General features: G+C 40.2%; 1 protein-coding gene across 1 annotated transcript in view; it reads right to left on the bottom strand.

Moving 5' to 3' along the window:
- The window catches only part of Lrch (Leucine-rich-repeats and calponin homology domain protein), a 323,711-nt gene that overhangs the window by 70,971 nt on the left and 228,843 nt on the right, over positions 1-23,897 (bottom strand). Inside the window, exons 9-11 of the mRNA XM_080266719.1 lie at positions 14,562-14,771; positions 8,903-9,074; positions 4,164-4,283 (exon numbers count right to left, since the gene is read on the bottom strand). Of these exons, the coding sequence (XP_080122845.1) occupies positions 4,164-4,283; positions 8,903-9,074; positions 14,562-14,771 (502 nt within the window). The remainder of the gene's footprint in view (positions 1-4,163; positions 4,284-8,902; positions 9,075-14,561; positions 14,772-23,897) is intronic.

The raw sequence follows: 23,897 nt of genomic DNA, 5'->3' as shown, positions 1-23,897 counted from the left end.
GTACTACTACCACCATCACCACCACTACTACTACTGCTACTATTGCTACTGATACTAACATTACTATCACCACTGTTACTACTATACTACTTCTACCATACAATGAATGTATATGTCATGACAATTTCTCACACCCCAATCAAGAGACATCATGGGTACAGTACTAGAACAGGCCTACCCTGATATCCGGCAGCATTGCGTACCAGTGGGAGTGTTCAGCCAGCGAGTATGTCGGATATCAAAGCAATTATCCCCATAAGATATTGAAGAAAAACCAGAGAGGCATTCCAGGCCCAAACCCAAACTTTCATATACCTTACTCAATCAACAGAGACCGACACTGAAACACCATAGGTAATGTTATTATCCTCATAAACAATACTATTGCTAAAAATGAGACATCAAACATCACATGCAGGAAGGTAAGGTGATGGGACATGTGGTGCTGCGATGCATCACGGCAACTGACAGCCAGGCAGGCAGCTCGCAGCGCACCAAGTTGGGGTGGGGGAGGGCGGGGGGATGAGGAGGGAGACAAGCAGGGGTGGTAGAGGGCGAGAGGACTGGAGGGAGATAAGTTGGGGTGGGGAAGGGTGGGGGGGAGATAAGTTGGGGTGGGGAACGGTGAGGGGGGAGACAAGCAGGGATGGAGGAGGGGGGGGGATGGGGAGGGAGACAAGACTGCCAAACTGCCCTACTGTCCACCCACCCCAGTCTCACTCACTCTTTCACCCACTTGCTCACTCACTCACTCTCTCTCTCACTCACCTCACACACACACACACACACACACACACACACACACACACACACATGGGACACAACCAGGGCTGGGGAAGGGAGACATGCCTGGCAGTGTGGCAGGGAATGGAGGGAGGACCAGGAGAGCCTCATGTACCACCACACAGCGATAAGATGCGCTCATTCAAACCTAGGGAGGGATTGAGTGTTCGGACTAGCAAATCGACGGCCGTTCAGATTGTGGTAATGGTCCCTCATTTCTTTTGTTCAGTCTAACGAATTGTCGGTTAGCGATGAGCAGGATCTCGGGGTATCCCTGTAATCTTTCACACAATAGTACCATATCGTTTATAAAGGTTCCAATATGCTTGTATGTGTCTGCTTTCATCACTTAACGGTGGCTCTCCAAGCTGCTTGATCTCTGGTAACCTCCCTGTTCAGTCTCTTATCTCTGAGGTCACACTCTATGACCCTCATCCCAAGTCGTTTCAGTCTGCCTCTCGCAACTCTACCCCCACACTTCTCACTTTCAGCACTCAATTGTCATCCACCATCCTCTCCAAATGCCCAAACCATCTCAATTTATCCCTTCTCAACACAGCACAAATAAACTTCAGTCCCATCCTTCCTCTCAGCTTTTCAATTGTACACCTAGCCACCCCCGTCCCGGACCTTGCAAAATGCGATATTCATCCATCTGGTCATTCTTACCTCTGTAAACCTAAGCCTAAAAATGCCTCCTCCTTAAAAGCCCAAGTTTCACTACCATATATCATGAAACCTATAACACAAGCTGCATACAAGGACCATTGTCTATGATTTTAGATCATTGTCTATGATTATAAATGCTGGGGAAAAAAAAAAAAAGTTTAGGACAGATATAATCCAATATGAAAGTATATACAGGGCAAAATAATGCTTTAACTTAATAGTGATATGGTCAAGGTCTGTGAGATGCACACATTTGCCCTGTTATTAGCTTTGCATTTCACTTAAGAGCCTTCACTGTATTGTATAATGATTATGATTTTGCCTGAGAGATGAGATGTTATTACTGAATGCTGAAGTTCAAATATACTTCACAACAGAAAACCAACTTTATATATGATATTACTTCTCACTATAATGGTCTATTGCAGTAACATCTTTTCCTCATCCTTCTGCCTCCAGGTGACTTTACACTCCTTCTTCTGTCTTTCTTTCCTTCATTCTTTCCTCTTCCTTCTGTCTGTGGGCGACTCTACACTGAGTGACAAGCCAAATGATTTCCTGTACACCAGGAAACCATTTATTACACTGGGTGGTAACTGTACAACCAAATTTTGGCGCCTGGCGGTTTAGTAGGTAATTACGGCACTCCAATTGGATTGAGAAGGTGAAGGTTTATATCCAAGGGATGGCTCGGGTTTACTGCTTACGTAACGCAGCTCAGAGATGAGTGAGGCTGGTCACTCTCATCTTCAATGTCAGGACCAACTTGCCCTGCCCCGGGCCCCTACACTCTTCATGGGGCAATGTAGGATTGGATGATGGATGGATGGATGGATCCTACGATATTACTGGTAGGTGGGGGTACTCACCATCCACTCACTCCACACAGTGTTGCTCTTGGGTACCTGCCCTTTCCTCTCTTCCTTCCTTCTTTCCTCCTCTGTCTTTCTTTCCTTCATTCTTTCTTCTTTCTGCCCACAGGTAACTCTGCTCTGAGTGACAAGCCAAATGGTTTCCTGTGTACCAGGAAACGATTTGCTACACTGGGTGGTAACCACATAACGAAATTATGCTGCCCGGTGGTTTAGTAGGTAATTACGGTGTTCCAATCAGATTGAGCCTACACAGGTTTATATCCAAGCAGTGGTGGTGGTTTGGGTTTACTGCTCATGTAATGCTACTCGGGGATGAGTGAGGTTGGTCACTCCCACCTTAGATGTCAAGACCAACTTGCCTAGCCTCAGGCTCCTACACTTGTCATGGGGCAACACTGGATAAGATAAACGAGTCCCAATAATGAATAAAGTTCAGATAAGGATATAAAGATAACTAATAAGTTAAATAAATAAATAAATAAATAATAAAATCCAATGACACAGAGCACAAAAGTATGGTCTTGTTGGCTTGAACGACCATTTTTCTTTTTAAGAGATGTGACAATGACCAGTAACAACATGAAGGTAATGTGAGTTACTGATATACCTAGCCTTACCTGTAGAGAATTATGATGAAGCCCCAGAACTTAAGATCAAACTACAGTAGTAGCTTAATACAGTACAAAGGGCATAACCTGGGCTATAAAGGCACAGATCAGTAAAAGTCCTTGATTTAAATACAGTATTCATCATCATCATCATCATTATCATCAACATCATGATTTTTTTTTCCACACCAGGAATTAGATGAAATTTAGGTTACATTTAGTCAAAAAGTTCTACAGACTTTAACTGTGGCTTTACAAAGACCTATATTAGGTCCTGTACCTGTAATATATTTAACCTACACATAAAAAAAAAGTCCAAGCAGAAAAAAAAAAAAAGGCTTGTACAATGAAACCAGCTGGCAGAAACAACGGAAATACAATAAGAGTTTTTGTTTAACCTTGTTCATGATGCAAAACCAAATACTCAGGAAGCAACATTATAAAAAAAGTATACATTCTGGGACTGATCTTTCATGTCAGTCTACTTGAACACTTTTTCCCTGTACAGTACAAATTAATTTGGAAAACAAAATTATGCACCATGCAATACTACACACGAATAATATTAACAGTGACAATGCACTAAACTCTATATATCATATACTTTGCATACATCTCATTGATTACTAACGTACATGCATAATCCACACCTCATCAGACACAGGAATAACTAACAACTGATAAAAACAGCCTAGAAAGGAAGGTATCTGAACCAGTAATAACTTACAGGTTAAAGAACAACAAACCTAATGAGAGCAGAGGCATCATTTATATGTCTATAAATGAGCAATAACAAGAAAGGGATATAGAAAACTATCAACCAGATGGCACAGTCAGAACAAATGAAGACAGTCAAGGAAAGCATCTCCCCACTGAAAGAAAACAAAGGTCCATTAATAATATACTGGCCCCTGAGCAAAGACAAAGGGTGCAAACCAAGAAATGCAATGACAGGAACCACACACCATGAAGATACAAGCCCAGTATATAGAGGCACAAAAGCAAAGCATGAACTGAGATATAATACAGAATTCATTAGCATTGTGACAAATAAGTAAATATGAGACATGAAGAGGCAGAGATCAAGCAAAAGGAGTGGATATTATTCACATTAAGAGGCTTGTGCTGGAAGAGAATACCATGTTGTCCAATGTGAAACAGTCAGTAAGGGCGCCAGACAGTTAACGAAGAAGACGCTGAGTAAGCAATTGGGTGTGCACTACCTTACCTTAACATACGATAAAACAGCCTCCTTTTGTATGGCCTTGACATCCGCTCGGGTCATGTCGTCCCGGCTGAGGTCGAGAGGGCGTGGCTGACCTGGGAGCCGCCCACAGTACCCGTCAAGCTGCAAGCACGCCACTGACTGAGCTATACAGGGACTTGGGCGCTCCCTCTTATAGCAAGCCAGTCTTTACTACTACACAATTAATGTTCAAGCACTCTCAACACCCTCATTCCAGTTGACACTTTTATTTCTTTAGTTTTCTTGCTGCTACCAGACAATTTTTTCAACTTTGGAAAGGCCTCTCATTCTGAAGGAGTTTATTAAGGCTACATCTGACCCCTCCAGACTGAAAAGTCTAACCTACACTGAATACAATCGTCAGGAGATAGCAAGAATAAAATGAAAAATATGTCCCTGGACACAGTGGGTTAATTACTACATGTAAATGGACACACAAGCACTTTCTTCAGGGCAAGCATAACACTGACTCAGCTACAAAGGGGGATGCAGGCATTCCCCATTACTGCAGGCAGGTTCTGAACTGCTTTACTCAACAGGCATACATACTCTCCATGATAAGATCATCACTTGTTACACAAAAAGTAAGGCTGCAAGTACACCTCAGTAACAGATTTTAAAACGATACAAATACTTCAAACTAAAGGACATATCTGATTGCAAGAATCACATGCACTCTAAAGTTAATACAAGCACTGTCAGTACTGCAAGCATAATACTTACGGTACTACACAGAGGGTCATAAATGCACTGTGTCTTCATAAGCTAACTACCACCTTTTCTACCAAAGACATACAGTACTGGCACAAAATTATTAAAAGCATGCCACGCAGCTTTGCCATATGAACAACATATGCAAATACATATTCTTACCACACTGCTTCCAGATAGAAGAGAAGAGGCACTCCTTCATTCTGCATGCTTCAAACTTACTGGCCTTTCAACTGCTGTGTTGCCAGAGCAATAATCAACACACTTTCAAAGCCACAGAAATTCACGACTTAAGCAAGCTTGTTGCTGCCAATAGCAAAATAGTTACCATCATTTACAATATAATAATAATAGGTTTCACTTACACAGCTCTTCAAGCGCATTACCCATGTTACTGACCAAAGTACAGTACAGTGTATGTACTGATGCTTGGTGGCCTAATCCAACAAACATTCCTTTAGTTACATAACCAATTTTACCATTGTTGGTCATCTACTGTACTTACATTTATAGTACAGTGTTTAGCACTGGCTTACAACTGTAAATCTCTGGGCAAGAATATCTATGAACGGTGGAGTCTGGTTGTCCTCCCTTGACGCACCAGACAAAATGCTAATGTACGAATGTATATGACAGTTACTTACCAATCTTAAGCACTAAAATACCACTAAGCTCTCTGGACTTATGTTCACCAACTATTGCAGTACTGGATCTATGAATATCTGTTGTTATATAGGCTCCTGCTAACTCTAAGGAACCTATCTAAATCTAGATCTAACTGCTCACTCATTCTATGGAATTAGTACCAGGTTAATTACTCCACTACTGCATTAACCCATTGACTGCGGCTGTATCATATATGATACCTGAGTCCAAATGGCTCTGACTGCGGCTGTATCATATATGATTTCCTGCTTTCAAAAATTCCTCCATCAGAAATGGCACAAAATAAATCAGCTAGCAATTCATGACACCCTATAGAATATTGCCATACATAGATTATGCAGTTTTACGAGGTGCAAAGCTCAGCTCAGTTACCTACAAAATGCCGAAGGTAAAGGTACGAAATCTTCTCCATGCTGCCGCTAGCAGTAGCCCAAGCAAATATTGGATGAAATCTCTGGTAGAGTGTAGTAATGATAGTGATACGTTGTTGGATGATGACAATGATGGTTCAGATGCTGATTTACACCTTATCTGATAGCAAGATTGACACTGACAACACAGTGCAACCATAACACATCGTTTGCCTGGCACCACCGCACAGGGAATATTTATTACTTCACAGACCTGTATCACAGGAATTTTTTTTGTTTGCTATTTTGTGTTATATACCACTGAACTCGGGATTTTTTCTCTATCTTTTGACATTATTTTTTTTTTCTAATATTTTTTCTAAACATTTGAAAACTGCCGCACACAGGATGTACATGTAAACAAACACTGACACAGTGAATGGGTTAATTTCAGAGTCATTCAACAACAGTCTGAGATACCCTGAATCACATGTAATAGCGAGGATATTATATTCCTTCAGATATCCTAAACAACTGCATCTGTATTTTGTCCTTTCAGGTAAAGGGTGCTTTTTTTTAAACAGTGCTTTGGTTCCATCAGACAATCTTATTTACACTTTGCGATCTTCAGATTGAAGAGGCTGGAAACAACCATGGTTACCCTTCAGTTATTAAATATGTTTTACATTTTATTCTGGCTACTGTCAGACATTACTGTTCAGCTTTCACAGAGACTTCTTAGACTGATGTGGATGACAACTTAAAACACAATAAATATCAAAACACGGTACTGTATATTTCTCACAGAAATTCAAATGAATGAAATCACATAAATTCTCTTGTATAGTACTTACTTGAGACTGCATACAAATCTTAAGTTAATACACCTTAACACAGGTAAAAACAATAACATAATTGTTAATAACAGTACTGAAAGTACTGTCTCTATGCTGAAGGGGGAGGAAGGAAGGCTTTCAACCAAGTACTATACATGTACTTCCCCTAATAAGCTGCTTGAACTCCAAGTGATGACTGAAAAAGCTACTGTACTGCTACATGGCAGTACCACAAAAACACATAAATAAGACCTGCAAGAGTCTCAGTCATAGTCCTTTTGTTTTATCACCTTCCTTTAAAAAAGATGAAGACAAAAAGGAAAAAGAAAAATGACAGTGTATAAGTACACAGTAGATCCCCATTATATGTAAGAGATGTGTTCCAAAATATCATAACTTTTTACTGAAGAAAAAAAAAAGGTACATTATGAGAAAATGGTACATCAACCTTAACCCCGAAAGACCACAAATCTCCCATCCCCACCCCCAGAACTGCAAGAAAGGTCAAATTTTTTAACTTTCACCAATGTAAACTTTTTCTCACCAATTTCAAGAGCTCTACTTTACACAACTGAAAATGTATATTTCACTCTCATGTGACTAATGGTTACCGCAATATTGACTGTCAAAAATAAAACTGGTTACCCCTTGCTTATAAAGAGAGAAAAAAAAATTGCACCAAAGTAAATTTTGGTCTTTTAAACTTGAAGAGCTTGACTTTACACACCAGAAAATGTGTATTTCACTCATATGTCTAATGCTTACTGCACAATCAACCGTCAAAAACAAAAGGCAAAGTCACTCCTTGCTATGAACGAGAATGGGACATCCTTGAGAAGTAAGGGGGAATAGGGAGGTGGAGGGAATGTGGGGGGACATCAGGTGGGGGGAAAAGGGAGGGAATATATCTGCCACACACAGCCAATACAATCTAGAGAAGGGGTATGAGGGGTAGTTTGGGTGGGAGGGGACACAGAGGGCAGAATCCAATAGGGCAAAGGGAGGTGGAGAGATTGTTTAGGGAGGGAGGGTTCCCACATTTGGGGAGGGGGCTGGATCATGCCTTCCACCACCTGATCTCGTATTTTCCACTGGTGTGGTACCATTTACGTCATAAGAGAGGAGGAGTTACGGCTCTCCAGTTTTTTGTAACTTCTCTACGATCATCAGCCATAGGACTTTATTGCACATTTTCCGAAGCCCACAATGGTCATCCATAGGACCTTAGGGGTTAAAAAATAGCCATGGAACTTTGATCTACTGTGGACTCATTTAAAAACAACCACAGAAAGGGAACATATAACATGGACCCGCAACTGTACTCTGTGATTAACTTAAAATGGAAATCTACAACAAGGACTTCCAACTGTACTTTATATGGTAAATGCAACAAAGTAAGTCAATTACCAGCATATGTAAGTGTGGACATCTGTGATAGAGAAAAGCATGATGTCAATGGACAAAATTATAATTTCCAGTTTAACTTTATTCCCTTTTAGGTGAAGAGACCTAAAGTTAGGCTACTGCAATCCAGAACATTTCATAAACACCATATTACTCACTCACTCACTCACACACACACATGCATGCATACAGACTCTCGACCTCCACATTTTCTACATGATTAGTGGAGGAAAATATATCACTACTCTTGTAACTACTTTCACATCAAATGAAAGGTAATTTCTAAAAAGTAGATTTTCCACATCATGAGTTGGAGAACTGTACTAGCTAAAATGCAAATCAATGGCATTTTATGCCATGGATGATGAAACTGGAAAATTCAGGTCAGTACAACTGAAGCACTATTGATGAAAAGATCAGAACTTAGCGGTACAAATGAAGGCAAGACTAAATATAATAAAGCTTTAAAACTAACACAAATGAAAGGTATCAAACAAATAAAAGGTGTACAGCACTTGCAAAACCAATGGATCATGTACAGGTTATAAAGACTAAATGTAAAACACATGGCAAGGAAAAAATTATCTTATACATACTCTGGCATCAGTCTCTAAAGAAGCAGTAAAGGGGTTGCAAATATAAAAATAAACAAGAGGACATGATCATTTGCAAAAAAGAAAACATGAGGAAGAAAATCATTAGTTCCAAAATAAAAAAGAGGAGCAAGAAGGATAAGATTATCATTTCTACATACACCATTGCAAGTTTTGGAGAGAGTGGTGGAGGGGGCAGTGCGTGGGTGCTGGGAAAGGTGGTGGGAAACTGTGGTGGGGAGGACATCTGGCTCCCCTCCTCCTCCTCCTGCCCGTCTATACACACTTGAACTGTCCATCGCACGTTTCTGTAGTTTGGCCTCTACATATTCTCTGCAAAATGAGAAATGAACTATAGTAGTATTATGGGTGTCTTTTTTAGCAGGTAACAGGTTTATGCTGATGATGATGGTTTCTCTACATGGCTGTTTTATTTACCTATTCATCTATTCTCAATCTTAGACTTATAAAAATGCCTCCAAGTCTTCCTATAACAAATTTCAAGCTATCCTCCCTTAACCCCTTACATGACCCCTTTAAGTAATATCCCCCCCATCCTTTTATTGTTTTTACCTCATTCTTGCCCCTACTAGACCATTTTATTCAGCTTAAAACACACTCTTCAACTGGAGATGAAAGATATAGCCTCAATAAACCCCCTTAGTATAAGGTCTACCCTATGTTCAACAAAACTGTCCAGCTGCAGCAAGAATTAAAAAAAAAAAAGAAATCTGTTTAGCACCAGCAAGAATAAACTAAAAAAAATTTGTTACAGTACTTGAATTCACAGGGTTCAGTTGTCTTCCACTCTATCTTTCCACCATCCTACATTTTTTTTGTCTGGGCATGGCTGAAATTATCCATTCCTTGAGGCCCCTGCAGTCTTCCTACACGCCACAATACATCACATGTTACCCATTCGACACTAACACCCACCGTCCGTTATCCATTCCTTAAGGCTCAGCAGTCTTCTTACGCGCCACATCACATTACCCATTCGGCACTAACACCCACCATGCATACTGAATACATGCTAAGGTCAATTCATTCAGGACTGATGTGATGGTATTAGCAGAGGGTTTTATGACATGTCAGTGGGTCTTGTGGAGAATCAATAAATTCTGTTTTCACAAAATCCTGTTCATCAAACTGTTCTCTGTTCCAGTCTGAGATCAAACTCAAATACTGTAATTTCAGACAATTATAGCCTCCCTAACCATTCTGCCACCATCTCCCTCTGGGATACCACTTTATATGTTGCTTATGTCATTATTCATATAACTGCACTCTGCAGTGCGAGGTGCTACCCAAAAGCTCCAGTAATTTAAACAGAGGGAGCCAACCGTTTACAAGTTTGCCTTCTGCTGCTAGAAGGAGTCAGCAGCACCCCTTGTGCGTCAGTGTGGCCCCAGCCGTGTCTGCGAGCAGACGTGTTGTTGAGCTACGCTTACTACTGTAATGTGCTGTGTAGGTGGTTTGGCAGTTTTCCAATGGCAGGCCAATGGTGCAGCAATGTCAAATCGATGTTGATTGTTTCCTTCGATATCCAAGGGACTGTTGACAAGGAATTCATCCCACCTGGTCAATCTGTCAGCGGAAAGTTTTACTGTGAAGTTTTGCAGCATCTGAGGGAGAACATCCGCTGCAAACATCCAGAACAGTGGAAGAACAAGGACAGGGTCTTGCATCATGACAACGCCCCCCACCCACACATCAATTGTTGTACGGCAGTTCCTGCCTTCCACTAACACTGTAGTCATTTCCCACCCACCCTAATTGCCTGACCTTGCCCTCTGTGACTTCTTCCTGTTTCCCATGCTGAAATTACAACTGAAAGGGCGTCAATTTGACTCGATTGAGGAGATCCAGACAGAATCACAGGAGATGCTCAAGACCATCATGCCTAAAACCTTCCAGGGATGCATGGACTTGGGGCAAAGATGCTGGGACCACTGTATACATGCCCAGGGGAACTGCTTCGAAGGCTACAGTGAGAACTAGGAGGTAAGGTAACTTATTTTACTACAATACTCAAATTACTGAAACTTTTGGGTAGCACCTCATACATGGTACTCTTAAAGATTAAATTTCAAATTTTTACTCTACACTGTGGTGGTAGGTGGGGGTGCCCATCATCCACCCACCTGATGTAGTGGTGTCTACTTCTTCCTTCATGTTTATCATTCCTTTTGTTTGTCTATCCTCCTCTCTTCATATTTCTCCTAGTCTTCCTGTAACTATTTATTACTCTTCCTTCTAGTTCAGGTGGCTCTACACAAAGTGACATGCCAAATGGTTTCCTAAACCTCTGGAAGCCATTTATAATACTGGGTTGTAACCATATAGCCAAATAATGGGGTGACATGCAGCCTGCTATGGTGCCCATTAACTTGGTGTAGTGACATAAATATGGCATCCACTCAGGAGCCAAAACCCCAAACTGATCTCCACGGCTTGATAAGGCAAGGCACTGTCAGCCACTTGGGAACGCTGGTACACTGAATGCGACAGCCCTGAAGAGGCAGTTGCTTGCCTGTGATTGATGAGTCTGCTCAATAAGACAGACTGGGGAAGCACAAAAACAACAACAACAACTACACACTAAGTTCCTCAGTTATTCATAATGCATGTGGGCAGAACGGTTAGAATATGGCCCTAAGATACAGACTACACAATGATTTACTAGTGTTTAGCATGCACCATGTTTATTCATCAGCTCCTTCTTTGCTGACTAGAGTTTATTTTAATAAGCCAGTTAAAGTCATGAGAGGGTAAAACATGTGAGGTAAACTACTGAACTATCAGCAAAACTGAGTCAAGAATGACCATATAATGAAGAACAAGATGCAGTGTCAAGGCACAGCACACAACAGGTATCTAGTCAAAGATGTCACATGTCAAATTTGGAGCAAATCGGGTGAAAAGTGATTCTTTTATGTCCATTTGAAATTTTAAGTCCAACCCATCTGACACTGATCCCCCTACTGCTAATTGGGGGGGGAGGGGTGACCCCCCTGATGTAATGAGGCATGTTATAAGATGCAGATTTGAAAGGTGCACCTTTAGGTTTTGGTTTCATGTCGATATGACGAATTTGAAGGGAGTTATGGCGAAAAAAAAAAAAATTCTTCCTATCTTTTCTGGGCTTACAGCCTGGGCCTTGGCCCAATTTGGCCTAAAATTTAATCAGGTGATCAGAATGTCATAGCCCATCATTTCTGTAATTTTGGTCAAAATTGCACCAAAAGTTTTTGCACAGAGTTGTTATCAAACTGACAGACACACAGACAAATAAACAGACATACAGTGAAAGCACTACCCATCCCCGAGCCCCTCTCGGGCAAGGACGGATAATTAGCAATATCAAGCAGCTAAATATATATAATGAGCTGCAGGTGCTGTCATGATTAGCAATGGGTCATTGTGCCTCAATATTTCTGAATCACATGATGCCCTTAATTTACTTAACATAAACTCTAATACACATATCTGAGAACAGCCACTTGGCACGGCTATAGTAGATCAATGAAGTTAAGTATGAAAAAATTTCCTGGTGATTATACTTTTAAGTCAAATTACTGCCTATATAATACCAACTTTGATTCTTTCAATGGTGTTAAAAGATTCTGTGTCCACAATTAATATGCTATATGGATCACCATCTGATGCAATCAGCACTGAATAGTCTTAAGAAACCAAACCTGAAAACACTATGCATTATGATACAGAATTTATCCTGACACACTTATCTAGTGTAAAACTGCAGCCTGGTGTTGGGAAAAAATTTATCATAATATTCCTCATTTATAAAGTAATCTGAAAATAAAGGCATTATAATCAAGTTCTACTGCTTAATGCTATAATTATTCTACTAATGTTAAAGCAAGCATAAATTCTGCGCTATATAAAGCCTGCTGCGAAATCAAAACCAAAATAAGCTGAAGAACCTTATACCACATCAGCAAGCTTACCCCACCTGCAAATGGCTCAGATTAGCATGTGCAGCTGAAATTATAAACCAACTCCAAATATAAATATTTATACTATTAAGGTGCTAAACAGTAAACATAGGCAGACTCAACCCCATCAGTGGCTCTGTCTCATTATACTCCTCATTGGTGGCACAAACTTACAGAGCTGTGGAAGCCATCAACAATGGACACTAAGCAATGTAATGTCAAGAACAACAGATCTCTTACAATCTCACAGAAATTATCAGAGTTTGATGCAATTTTGTTCTGCAGTTTCTCATCAGATATGCTACAGTACTACTTCACTGGTTTTAACAGCTGTATGGTTAAAACTGAATATGCAAAGGTGTAGGCATGATGGTCAACTTTAACACCTATGAGGATAGGAATTCATTAGATTGCATTTCATACATACAACATAATCAGCAATAAGATGGAAAGGTCAGATTCCTTTATTTTCTATCATATTTGTCAATAATGATGCAGAAAATTGGGAGTCTGTCTTCCCCTTTGCATTCTCAGATTTAACAAAGCTGAAAGACCCAAGCATGAAGTACTTATGCCTTGACATTACATGTACAGTACAAATGAGGACTGGCTTTTGGCAACATTAATTATGACCCAAGACTCTAGTCTTCCATGTATATAATTCATAATATGAAACCTGTTTAACTATAGGTACATAGCTTTGCCAGTACTTTATTCATATGCTGTGCTGCTGGAAAGCAGAGACTTTCGCTGATCAGGTACTTGTGAGAAAATCAAGTAAGTTAATGAGCTTAATAAGCTACTTCACTCAATGCTAGCCAACATTATTTACCAAGCTGGTTGATCCATAATAATTATTATAGCTAAGAACAATGATGACAATAACCTTTACAGGAAAAAGCCTAATTAACACAAAAATAATTCTCTGTCCTGCAGTGTTGACTGAACACATACACAGTACTGGTAATATGTAATTTATCTTAAAATGTAGCAAATGCTAAAAATGTTGACATAATCAGAGAACAGTGTAGCTTAATATTAAATGTACCTGTGCTTGACAAGTTCTGCTGGATCTACTACTGTATACAAAGATTACTGTACATATAAAAGCTTTCCATAATGGAAACACTGCTACAGCAATATGTGCAACACATATACAGAAATGCTCCTTGCAAAAACTGCACTACATACCTAACAATCTGCTTTTACTACACTGATAATTTTTTAACACAAGTGGTGAATCTGCTTTTCCCTGTAACCTCAGAGACACCTCATTAACAAACAATTCCATAAGTACTCAAGAGGGGAGGACATAAGGTGGGGGACGGAGGGCAGGAGAGGACAGGTGAGGGTCAGAGGAGAGAAGCAAACACACGTACTGACAAATGAAGCCTTAAGGAAAGCATTACAAAGTGAAATTTGTGTTTTTAGAATGAAATACAAAATCCCATACCACAAAGATATACAGTCATTATGAGAACAACAATTATGAGGTAGTGGAACCTCAAGAGAAAAACATACAAGAATGTCAAAAGAGGGCAGGAAGGCAAGTGAGAATGTAACAAACAACATATGAGGAGAACTTAATATTCAATGAAGAACAACCTACCTAGCTATCACTCTAGTGACAAGCCTAATCATACTTTGTCCTGGTTAGTTGTGCCCAAAGTGCCTCCATCATCTCTCTCCAAGGGACAACTAATAATGTAAGTTTAATAAAAAAAAATACAGCAAAAAGATAATGCATGGCAGTAAATACGACGGGAGATACAGAAAGAAGAGACAAGAGGCACTGCCAGATGATGAGAAAAATTATGAGGAAGGAAACAGAGAGAGAGTGAGAGAGGAGGAGGGCACCAACCTGTAGGTAGGGATGTGTGCATGGGGATTATATGAGGGAGGGAAGGAGGGGGGCACAAACCCCCCCCCTGGATCATGGTTAGGGGGATGGGGAGGGTCAGGGGGGTGACGGAGGGGCCCATTGCTGCTGCTGCTGCTGTTGCTGATGATGTTGCTGCTACTGTTGGTGGTGGTGGTGCTGGTGTGGCTGCTCCCCCATACACCACAGTGGCTGAAAGGCAATGAGTCAGGGCGCACAGTCAACATGCGTACATGCACACACACGCGCATACATGGAGAACTATGAAAAGAGCATCTATATTTGTGACTGGATGTAAATTATTAAAACGTTCAACATTACAGTGAAACAATGATAAGCATCTAGTTACCTTATACTGTACATCCCCTAACTATATTAATAAAGCAGTTAAATACCTATTGTTTTAAGGAATATAAGCAGCTTCAACTAAAGTTAACCATCTGTGTGTTGTTACCTGACAGTAACTTAACTACTGGTAATAATAATATATCCAACAATAAAAAAAAAAAAAAAAAAAAAAATGTGAGTATCTAGAGTAAGGGTGAGTCTGGGAGTGGGAACATGCTCTTCAATAATGCCACCCATATGCAAACATGCATAACTGCACTTGGACCAAGTTGAGCATACAATGAGATATGGGTTATGAACTGGGCAACAAGTAAATTGAACACAGACTGATATTTACAAGGTTGACAAAGTTGAGGAAAGAGAGGATACAAACATGCAAAGATGGTAAAAACTGTTGTTGCTTTTACCAGCTATGAATATCATGACAATTTAGTATCAGGCATGGCAAGATGGGCACATTTTCTACTGAGACAGCAGTGCAATGGATTTTTATCTGCTCAAACCTGGAATGACCTAGTAATGTACTCTGGCTAATGACGGATGTTTTAATTCAGCTGCAAGTGCATCACAGGAGCCTGACAGAGTTAATAATGCAAACAGTGACTCTCTTAGTGTTGACAGAACTGTAGTATTCTGTTCCGGCTAACACCAATATTACTCAGCTGAGAGTGTGAGCACATAGCAGCCTTCATCTTAAAGTAGGTACAGTACTGTAATATGGGATTAGCTGTTACTGTTTATTGTTTTAACACCCAGCATGCTGATGGTGTACTGTTTTTAACAGACTCATCAAGAAATGACCATTTTCAAAATAAACAATAAATAAATAAACAAGTGAATGAAGTATTGCCATGCAATACAATGTCCAATACCAGATGATAACCATGACATATGTATTGTGTATACAATGTGAGTATGATAGCAATCCATATGTATTGTGTACACAAGATGGGTATGTAAAAGACTTTGATCTTGGGAGTAGATGGCTGGTTGTTGTGCGCGACACACTGTCATGGTATGGGGAACAATTGTGTGAAGTTATATAAAAATCTGTCCATGCATGTGGAAGTTACAGAGTGGACACAAATGTTGGTATGGCTGCTAAGTATGACAGGACCAAACCTTGTTTGACCCCAAGTGTGACCCTGACCTTGGGAGCAGATGACTGGTTGTTGTGCGTGACACACCGCCATGGTAAGGGGAAGAACTGTGTGAAGTTATATCAAAATCTATCCATGAATGTGGAAGTTACGAAGCAGACATGAAATTGCGAACGGACAGACCGACACACTAACAGGAACCACGCAAACCTATAGTCCTTGACCAGTTTGACCGGTAGGGGACTTAAATAAAATACTGTTCTTTAACTTAATGAAAATAACTTTTTTCTACTTGATGATACCATTATGTTCTATCCATTTCTCTTTTCTCTGAAATCTCCATTCTAGGAGATTTCAATGTTCACCACCACCTTTGGCTCTCCTCTCCTTTCACTGATCCACCTGATGAACAAGCCTACACCTATTCTATCCTCAATGACCTACAGCAGCTTGTACAGCACCCTACCCGTATCCCTGACCGCCTTGGAGAGAGCTCCAACATACTTGACCTCTTCCTTACAACTAATCCTCCTGGTTACACTGTTAATCTTTTCTCTCCATTGGGCTCCTCTGATCACAACCTTATCACCTTAACCTGTCCTATCGCTCCGGTATGGCCTGTGGATCCTCCAAAAAAACGTCGTCTCTGGCACTTTGGAGCTGCTGACTGGGAGGCCCTCAGGCAGTACTTCTTTGATTTTCCCTGAAATGATTATTGCTTCCATGGCCGGGAGCCATCTGAGTGTGCCTTGTGCATTACGGAGGTTATTCTCTCAGGCATGAAAGCATTCATTCCTTTCTCATATCCTTTGACTAATGCAAGAAAGCCTTGGTTTAATCACACTTGTTCTAATGCTGTCCACAACAAGGAGAGGACCTATAAAAGGTACCGGTGCCAACCCACCCCTGAATCACATCTTTTATACGTTTCTGCCCTGAATCATGCTAAGTCTGTTCTTTGCTCTGCTAAAAATAATTTCATCCGTACTAAATGCTCTCAACTCTCCATCTTGAATTCTTCCCGCTCCTTCTGGCACTTTGCCAAAAACCTTTCTAACAACTTTACCTCATCATCCTTCCCTCCTCTTTTCTACTCTGATAGCTATGTAGTTATTTCTACTGATAAAGCAGATCTCTACGCTCAGACTTTCTCCTCCAATTCCACCTTAGACGATTTCGGTGCTGTTCCTCCATCACTTCCCCCCTCTGACTTCCTCGTGGCTGACATTAAAATTTCTTCAGCTGATGTATTTTCTTCTATCACAGGCCTCAACACTAACAAGGTATATGGGCCTGATGGAATCCCTCCTGTTGTTCTCAAGAACTGTGCTTCTGTGCTCACACCCTGCCTAGGCAAACTCTTTTGCCTTTCTGTATCAACTTGTACCTTGCCTTCTTACTGGAAGTTTGCTCTCATTCAGCCAGTCCCAAAGAAGGGTGACCATTCCCAGCCCTCTAACTATTGTCCAATTGCTTTAACATCCTGCATCTCAAAAGTTTTTGAGTCAATTCTTAACAGAAAAATTTTAAAGCATCTTTCCTATCACAACCTTCTTTCTGATCGTCAGTATGGGTTCCGTCAGGGATGCTCCACTGGCGATCTTCTCACCAACCTTTCAGACTCCTGGTCATCCTCCTTTCGGGACTTTGGCGAAAGCTTTGCCATTGCACTTGACATCTCAAGGGCTTTCAATCGAGTCTGGCATAAATCTTTAATTTCCAAATGCCCTCTAACAGTTTCTATCCTTCGATCTGTGCCTTCAACTCTAGCTTCCTTTCTGGTCGTTCTATAGCCACTGTTGTAGATGGCCATCGTTCTTCTCCTAGATCTATCAACAGTGGTGTTCCTCAGGAATCTGTCCTATCACCAACTCTCTTCCTTTTATTTATCAATGACCTTCTAAGCTGTACATCTAACCCTATCCACTCATACGCTGATGACTCCATCCTTCACCTTTCCATTTGGTTCCTGCAACATCCATCTTAGCAGTTACTTCAACAAACAGGGGATGAGGCTATGGCACACCTAATGTCTGACTTGTCTCGTATCTCTGACTGGGGTAAAAATAATCTTGTTTTTAATGCATCAAAGACTCAGTTCTTACACTTATCAACCCAACAAGATCTTCCACAGGTGTACCCACTAATGTTTAATAATATTCAGCTTAATCCTGCATCATCCCTGAACCTGCTGGGGTTTCATTTACTCGGGACTTGTCTTGGAATGATCATATTACATCTCTTGTAAAATCTGCTTCTAAGAGATTAGGTGTGCTAAGCCGACTCCGTTCCATCTTTACTCCTGCACAATTGTTGACTCAATACACGAGTTTTATTCGCCCCTGTGTGGAGTACAACTCTCATGTGTGGGGAGGTTCCCCACATACAGCTCTTCTCAATAGGGTGGAGTCAAAGGCTTTTCGTCTCATTAACTCTCCTCCTCTTACTGACTCCCTTCAACCTCTGTCTCTTCACCGCACTGTTGCATCTTTATTTCTTTTCCAATGCTACTTCAATGGTCACTGCTCCTCTGAACTGTCTGCATGCATTCCTCCACCTCTACGACGGAAGCGTAGCACCTGTCTAGCAGCAAACTCTCATCCTTTTTCTGTCCAACTCTCTAATGCAAGAGTTAATCGTTACTCCCAGTCCTTCATTTATGCAAAAGGTCAACTCTGGAACTGTCTCCCCCTGTCTGTATTTCCTGCTTCCCATGATCTCCAGTCTCGAAATGATCGGAGCTTGAATTTGGCTCTCTTGTATTTTGTTTTTCTGTTGGAGGGAACAGTTATTGTGGGCTCGTGGCCTTTGGTTCCTTCTTCCTCACATAAAAAAAAAAAAAAAAAAAAAGTATGCTGCACTGGAAATCCTTAAATTAAAGGTGGGAAAGGAGGTCCAGATGATGATGATGATACAGTATTATCTGATTTACCTACACCACTGTTTGGCACTTAGTTTTCAAGCCTGGGATTTCCTGCACTGGAATGTAACTGACAACTAAGAAATTCTCAGTACTTTACCTAAGAAACACAGTAAAATGATATCTAGGCAGATTATTATAATTTACTTGTAGTTTTGGATGGGGATTTAAATAGTCACATGAGACGAAGAGGCTCAAGGATATGAAGGGGTACACAGTAAAATGATATCTAGGCAGATTATTATAATTTACTTGTAGTTTTGGGTGGGGATTTAAATAATCACATGAGACGAAGCGGCTCAAGGACATGAAGGGGTACACAGGGGATGTGCATATGGTAAAAGGAAATAAGAAGGGGAAAAGATACTTGAATCTGGGGAGGCACTCTGCAAACATTCTTTGGAGACCTGCTGGTGCATCTACAACTGTCATTATTGGTGGCAAACTGGAGCACAGATTATGGCTACTTCGCATAAAGAAAGAATAATGAAGAAAATTTAGACAGAGGCAAGCAGTCTTCCATCCAGATTAAATGCTTTGATGTTACCACTTCTGCTGTCAGGTAGAAAGTGGTGGTAGGGCTGTACAGGCATATGATAACTACAGTACCAACCAAGCATGGATGATGTAGAGGAGAGAGGCATGGACACAGATTTCCAGATGGAATGAACACTGCATGCATGCATACATACATACATACATGTACACATACACACACACACATACATACATATATATATATATATATATATATATATATATATAAAATCATCATCATCATCAGCCATTACAAGTCCACTGCTGAACAAAGGCCTCCCCCAACCTTCTCCACGAATTCCTTGACTGAGCCAATCTTTGCCACATTTTCCCTGCAAATTTCTCTATCTCATCTCTCCACCTCCTGTCTGGCCTTTTTCTGCTACACTTACCATCTCTTGGTGTCCAGTCAGTCAACCTCTTGCTCCATCGATTACCCCTTGTTCTTGCTACATGCCTGCCCACCTCCATTTCTGTTCTTTTATAACTTCTACAATATCTTTGACTTTAGTCTGAAGTCTCACCCAAGTTGATCTTTTCCTATCTCTTAAAGATATTCCCAACATTGACCTTTCCATTGCTCTCTGAGAATGAATTAATTTATTTTCCATCGATTTTGTCAGTTTCCAAGTCTCACAACCATACGTCACAGCTGGAATTATACATTCGTTATATACTTTTCGTTTCATACAAACTGGTAAGCTATTTTTCATAATGTCTCTATGTTTACCGAAAGCTTTCCATTAAATTGTAATGCGTCTTTTTATTTCGCTATCATTATCTTTTGTTAATTTTAGTATTTGTCCCAGGTAATTGTACCCCTCAACTTCTTCAAGAATTTCTCCACTTATTCTTATGACGCTCTTTGGGGTTTGAGGATTAAACATTATTTTAGTTTTACTCCGGTTCATCTTTAGCCCTACTTTGAGACATTCTCTGTTCAGGTCACTTAACATTTCTTGCAATGTCTCTGCTTTTTCTGAGATTAGGACAATGTCATCTGCAAATCTTAAATGGTTTAGCTTTTCTCCATCTATGTTTACTCCTTTGTTTTCCAAGTCTAGCTTTCTGAAAATACTTTCTAGGCATGCTGTAAATAACTTTGGTGAAATTGTATCTCCCTGATGCATGCCCTTCTCAATCTTAATTTTCTCTGATTCCTTATGTAATTAAACTGTAGCAGTTCCCTCTTTATATATGTTTTCTAGCAGTTTTACAATGTTCTCATTCACTCCTTGTTCTCGCAATGAATTTATAATTGCTATGTGCTCCACTGCGTTGAAAGCCTTTTCGTAATCAACAAAACCTAAGCACAGTGGTTTATTATATTCTGTAGTTTTCTCAATTAGCTGATTCATTGTGTGCAGATGATCAGTAGTCGAGTACCAGCTTCGGAATCCTGCCTGTTCACGAGGTTGGTTTTCCTCCAAATTTGTAGCTATTCTGTTTGTAAGGACTATAGTGAAAAGTCTGTAAATGACTGACAGCAAGCTAATGGGTCTATAATTACTAAGGTCTTTTGAGTCGCCTTTTTTATACAGTAGAATAACAATTGCATTACACCATGTTTTGGGAATTTTCTTCTGTTTTATACATTGGGTAAATAAGTAGGCAAGCCTATTTTGTACTTCTGTCCTGCATCAAACAGTAAATCTGTTACTATTCCATCTTCTCCCGGAGCCTTCCCTCTTTTCATATTTTTAAGAGAAATATTTCCTTCGTCTGGTGTTACCTCAAGTATTTCACTTGTGTCAACAGAAAAGTTAGCTATTGGCACTACTGTCTTTGATGCATACAGTTCTTTGTAAAATTCTTCAACTCTCTTCAGCATCATATCTCTGCATTTAATGGCTTCACCGTTTTTGTCTTTTAATGATGTAATTTGTTGCTTTCCAAGTGCCATTTTATTTCGGACCTGTTTCAGACTTCTTCCTTTTTTGATGGTTTCTTTGATTTGATCCATGTTTTTCTTTCTTTTTTCTTCTCTTTGTCTTTTGTTGATATGCTTGTTTAATTCCGCTCGTTCTATTTCCTCTTTCTTTGTTTTTACTTTCATTACCTTTCTTTTATTCATAAGCTCAAGTGTCTTCTCTGAATACTTCCCGGCTTTGGTTGTATTAGGTTTTCCTACTACCTCCGCTGATTCTTTTAGCACTTTTGTTAGTTTGTCATTCAGCTCATCAATGTCACATTCAGCATTACTGACAGCCTGAAATCTGTTCCTTATTTCCAACTGAAAAGCTGCTTTGTTTTCGCTGACTTTTATTGGGCATATCTTTTTGTCTTTAATCATCATCTTTCTTTCACTTTTGAATCTGAATCTTGCTGTGCAACCCACCATTCTATGGTCACTTCCAGTATTTACTTTGTTGACAACTGTGACATTTATGATTGTGTTATTCTTATTTGCTATAATGAAGTCGATTTCATACTTTGTTTCTCCATTTGGGCTTCTCCAGGTCCACTTTCTCCCTGTTCTTTTGTGAAAGAATGTGTTCATTATTCTCATGTTAAACATTTCTGCAAAGTTTACCAACATTTCTCCTCTTTTGTTCATTTCTCCCACTCCAAATTTTCCCATACATGCTTCTCCATTTTTTTATTTTCCAACTTTTGCATTGAAGTCTCCCATGAGTATAGTATAGGTGGTCTTTTCTTCTTCCATAATCTGGGAGATGTCATCATAGAATGTTTCAATTTCTTCATCTGAGCTCTGAGAAGTTGGTGCATATACTTGTATCACTTTCAGGGTATATTTTTTGCAGTCTAATTACAACCACTGCTGCTCTGTCAGATGCACTGCTGAATTTAACAATGTTGTCTGCAAGATTTCTGTTAATTAGAAATCCTACACCACTAACTCTTTCATTTTCCCTTCCTCTGTGGTAAAATAGGTGGCCACTGTTATTTAGCTGAATTACTTTTTCTTCTTTTCTGTGGGTCTCACTCAAACCTACAATATCCCAACTAATGTTTTCCAGTTCAGCTATTAAGTTATATATATATATATATATATATATATATATATATATATATATGCTGCTCTCGGGTGTCTGCCCTTTCCTTTCCTTCATCCTTCTTTCCTTTCATCCTCTTCTGTCAGTCTTTCCTCGTCCTTCTGCCTACGGGTGACTTTACACTCCCTCTGCTGTCTTTCTTTCCTTCATTCTTTCCTCTTCCTTCTGCCTGTGGGTGACTCTACGTTGAGTGACAAGCCAAATAGTTTCCTGTACACTAGGAAACCATTTACTATGCTGGGTGGTAACCATATAACCAAATTTTGGTGCCTGATGGTTTAGTGGGTAATTAAGGCACTCCAATTGGACTGAGCTAATGAAAGTTTATATCCAAGAGGTAGTTGGGGTTTATTGCTCACATAATGCCACTCAGGGATGAGTGAGGCTGGTCACTCATCTTAAATGTCAGGACCAACTTGCCTAGCCCTGGGCTCCTACACTCCTCATGGAGCAACGCAGGATTGGATGATGGATGAATATATCTATCTCTCTACCTCTATATATATATATATATATATATATATATATATACACAGTAAAAGTCCTCTAATCCGGCCACTAATAATCCGAAAATCCCAATGCTCCAAATTTGTCAGGGTGAAATTTTTTTAACTGTTCTGGTCTTTTTTTAAATTTTTCTAGACTTTCTCTATGGATTTATCTGCCTTGGACTTGCTGTTGGCCTTGGATGAACCTGCTTGCAACTATTCATCTACACTTCTATGCATTTCTGGTGAGTTAAACAATAACCAATACCATTTTAAGTGTGTATTTAATGATCATGAACACTCATGATCACTATTTCTGCACAGGAGTGTCCCCTTTGTACCCCTGGGTACCCAGGGAAGACAGGAGGGGGGGATGAAATGAGCTTCACTCCCCTCTACTCCAGCTCCCAATCCTCCCCCATACCCCTATCCCTCCCAACCCCCCGCTCGTCATTCTTAACTCGCAGTTACATCTCAAGCTAACCTCATACTTTACACTCATAGTCACATTACTAATAAACAAACAAAACACTAGGATATGTAAAAAGCATATAATATAACTATGAACAGGCTGCAGCATGAAATTAAAGCATTAAAACGTTGACAGTAAAACAAAAACGTTAACAACAGCCATCCCAGGCCTCATGCGTTGGGTGCTTGCGTGTCTGTGCCTGAGTGTTTGGGTGTGTCTATGTCTATGTTTTTTGGTAATTCACCGGGTTGGTCAGGATCACTTGATGGTCGTAATCGTCATCTTTTACCCTCCCGGAAAGGAGCTGAGAGCTCATATAGTCCGATTTAAGGGCAAGGCTGTGACCTTCACACATACATATACCCTCCCCTTGCTCCAGGGAGACAGTGACCACCAACCTCGTCAGTGAAACCTTTTGCAACCTGAGCAAGGCGCA

Source organism: Coenobita brevimanus, chromosome 21 (genome assembly GCF_032717465.1).
Source record: "Coenobita brevimanus isolate Jiangsu-jjx chromosome 21, ASM3271746v2, whole genome shotgun sequence".
Lineage (NCBI taxonomy): Eukaryota > Metazoa > Arthropoda > Malacostraca > Decapoda > Coenobitidae > Coenobita > Coenobita brevimanus.
The sequence above is the reverse complement of the archived record's forward strand: the minus strand, read 5'-3'. Positions and strand labels throughout refer to the sequence as shown.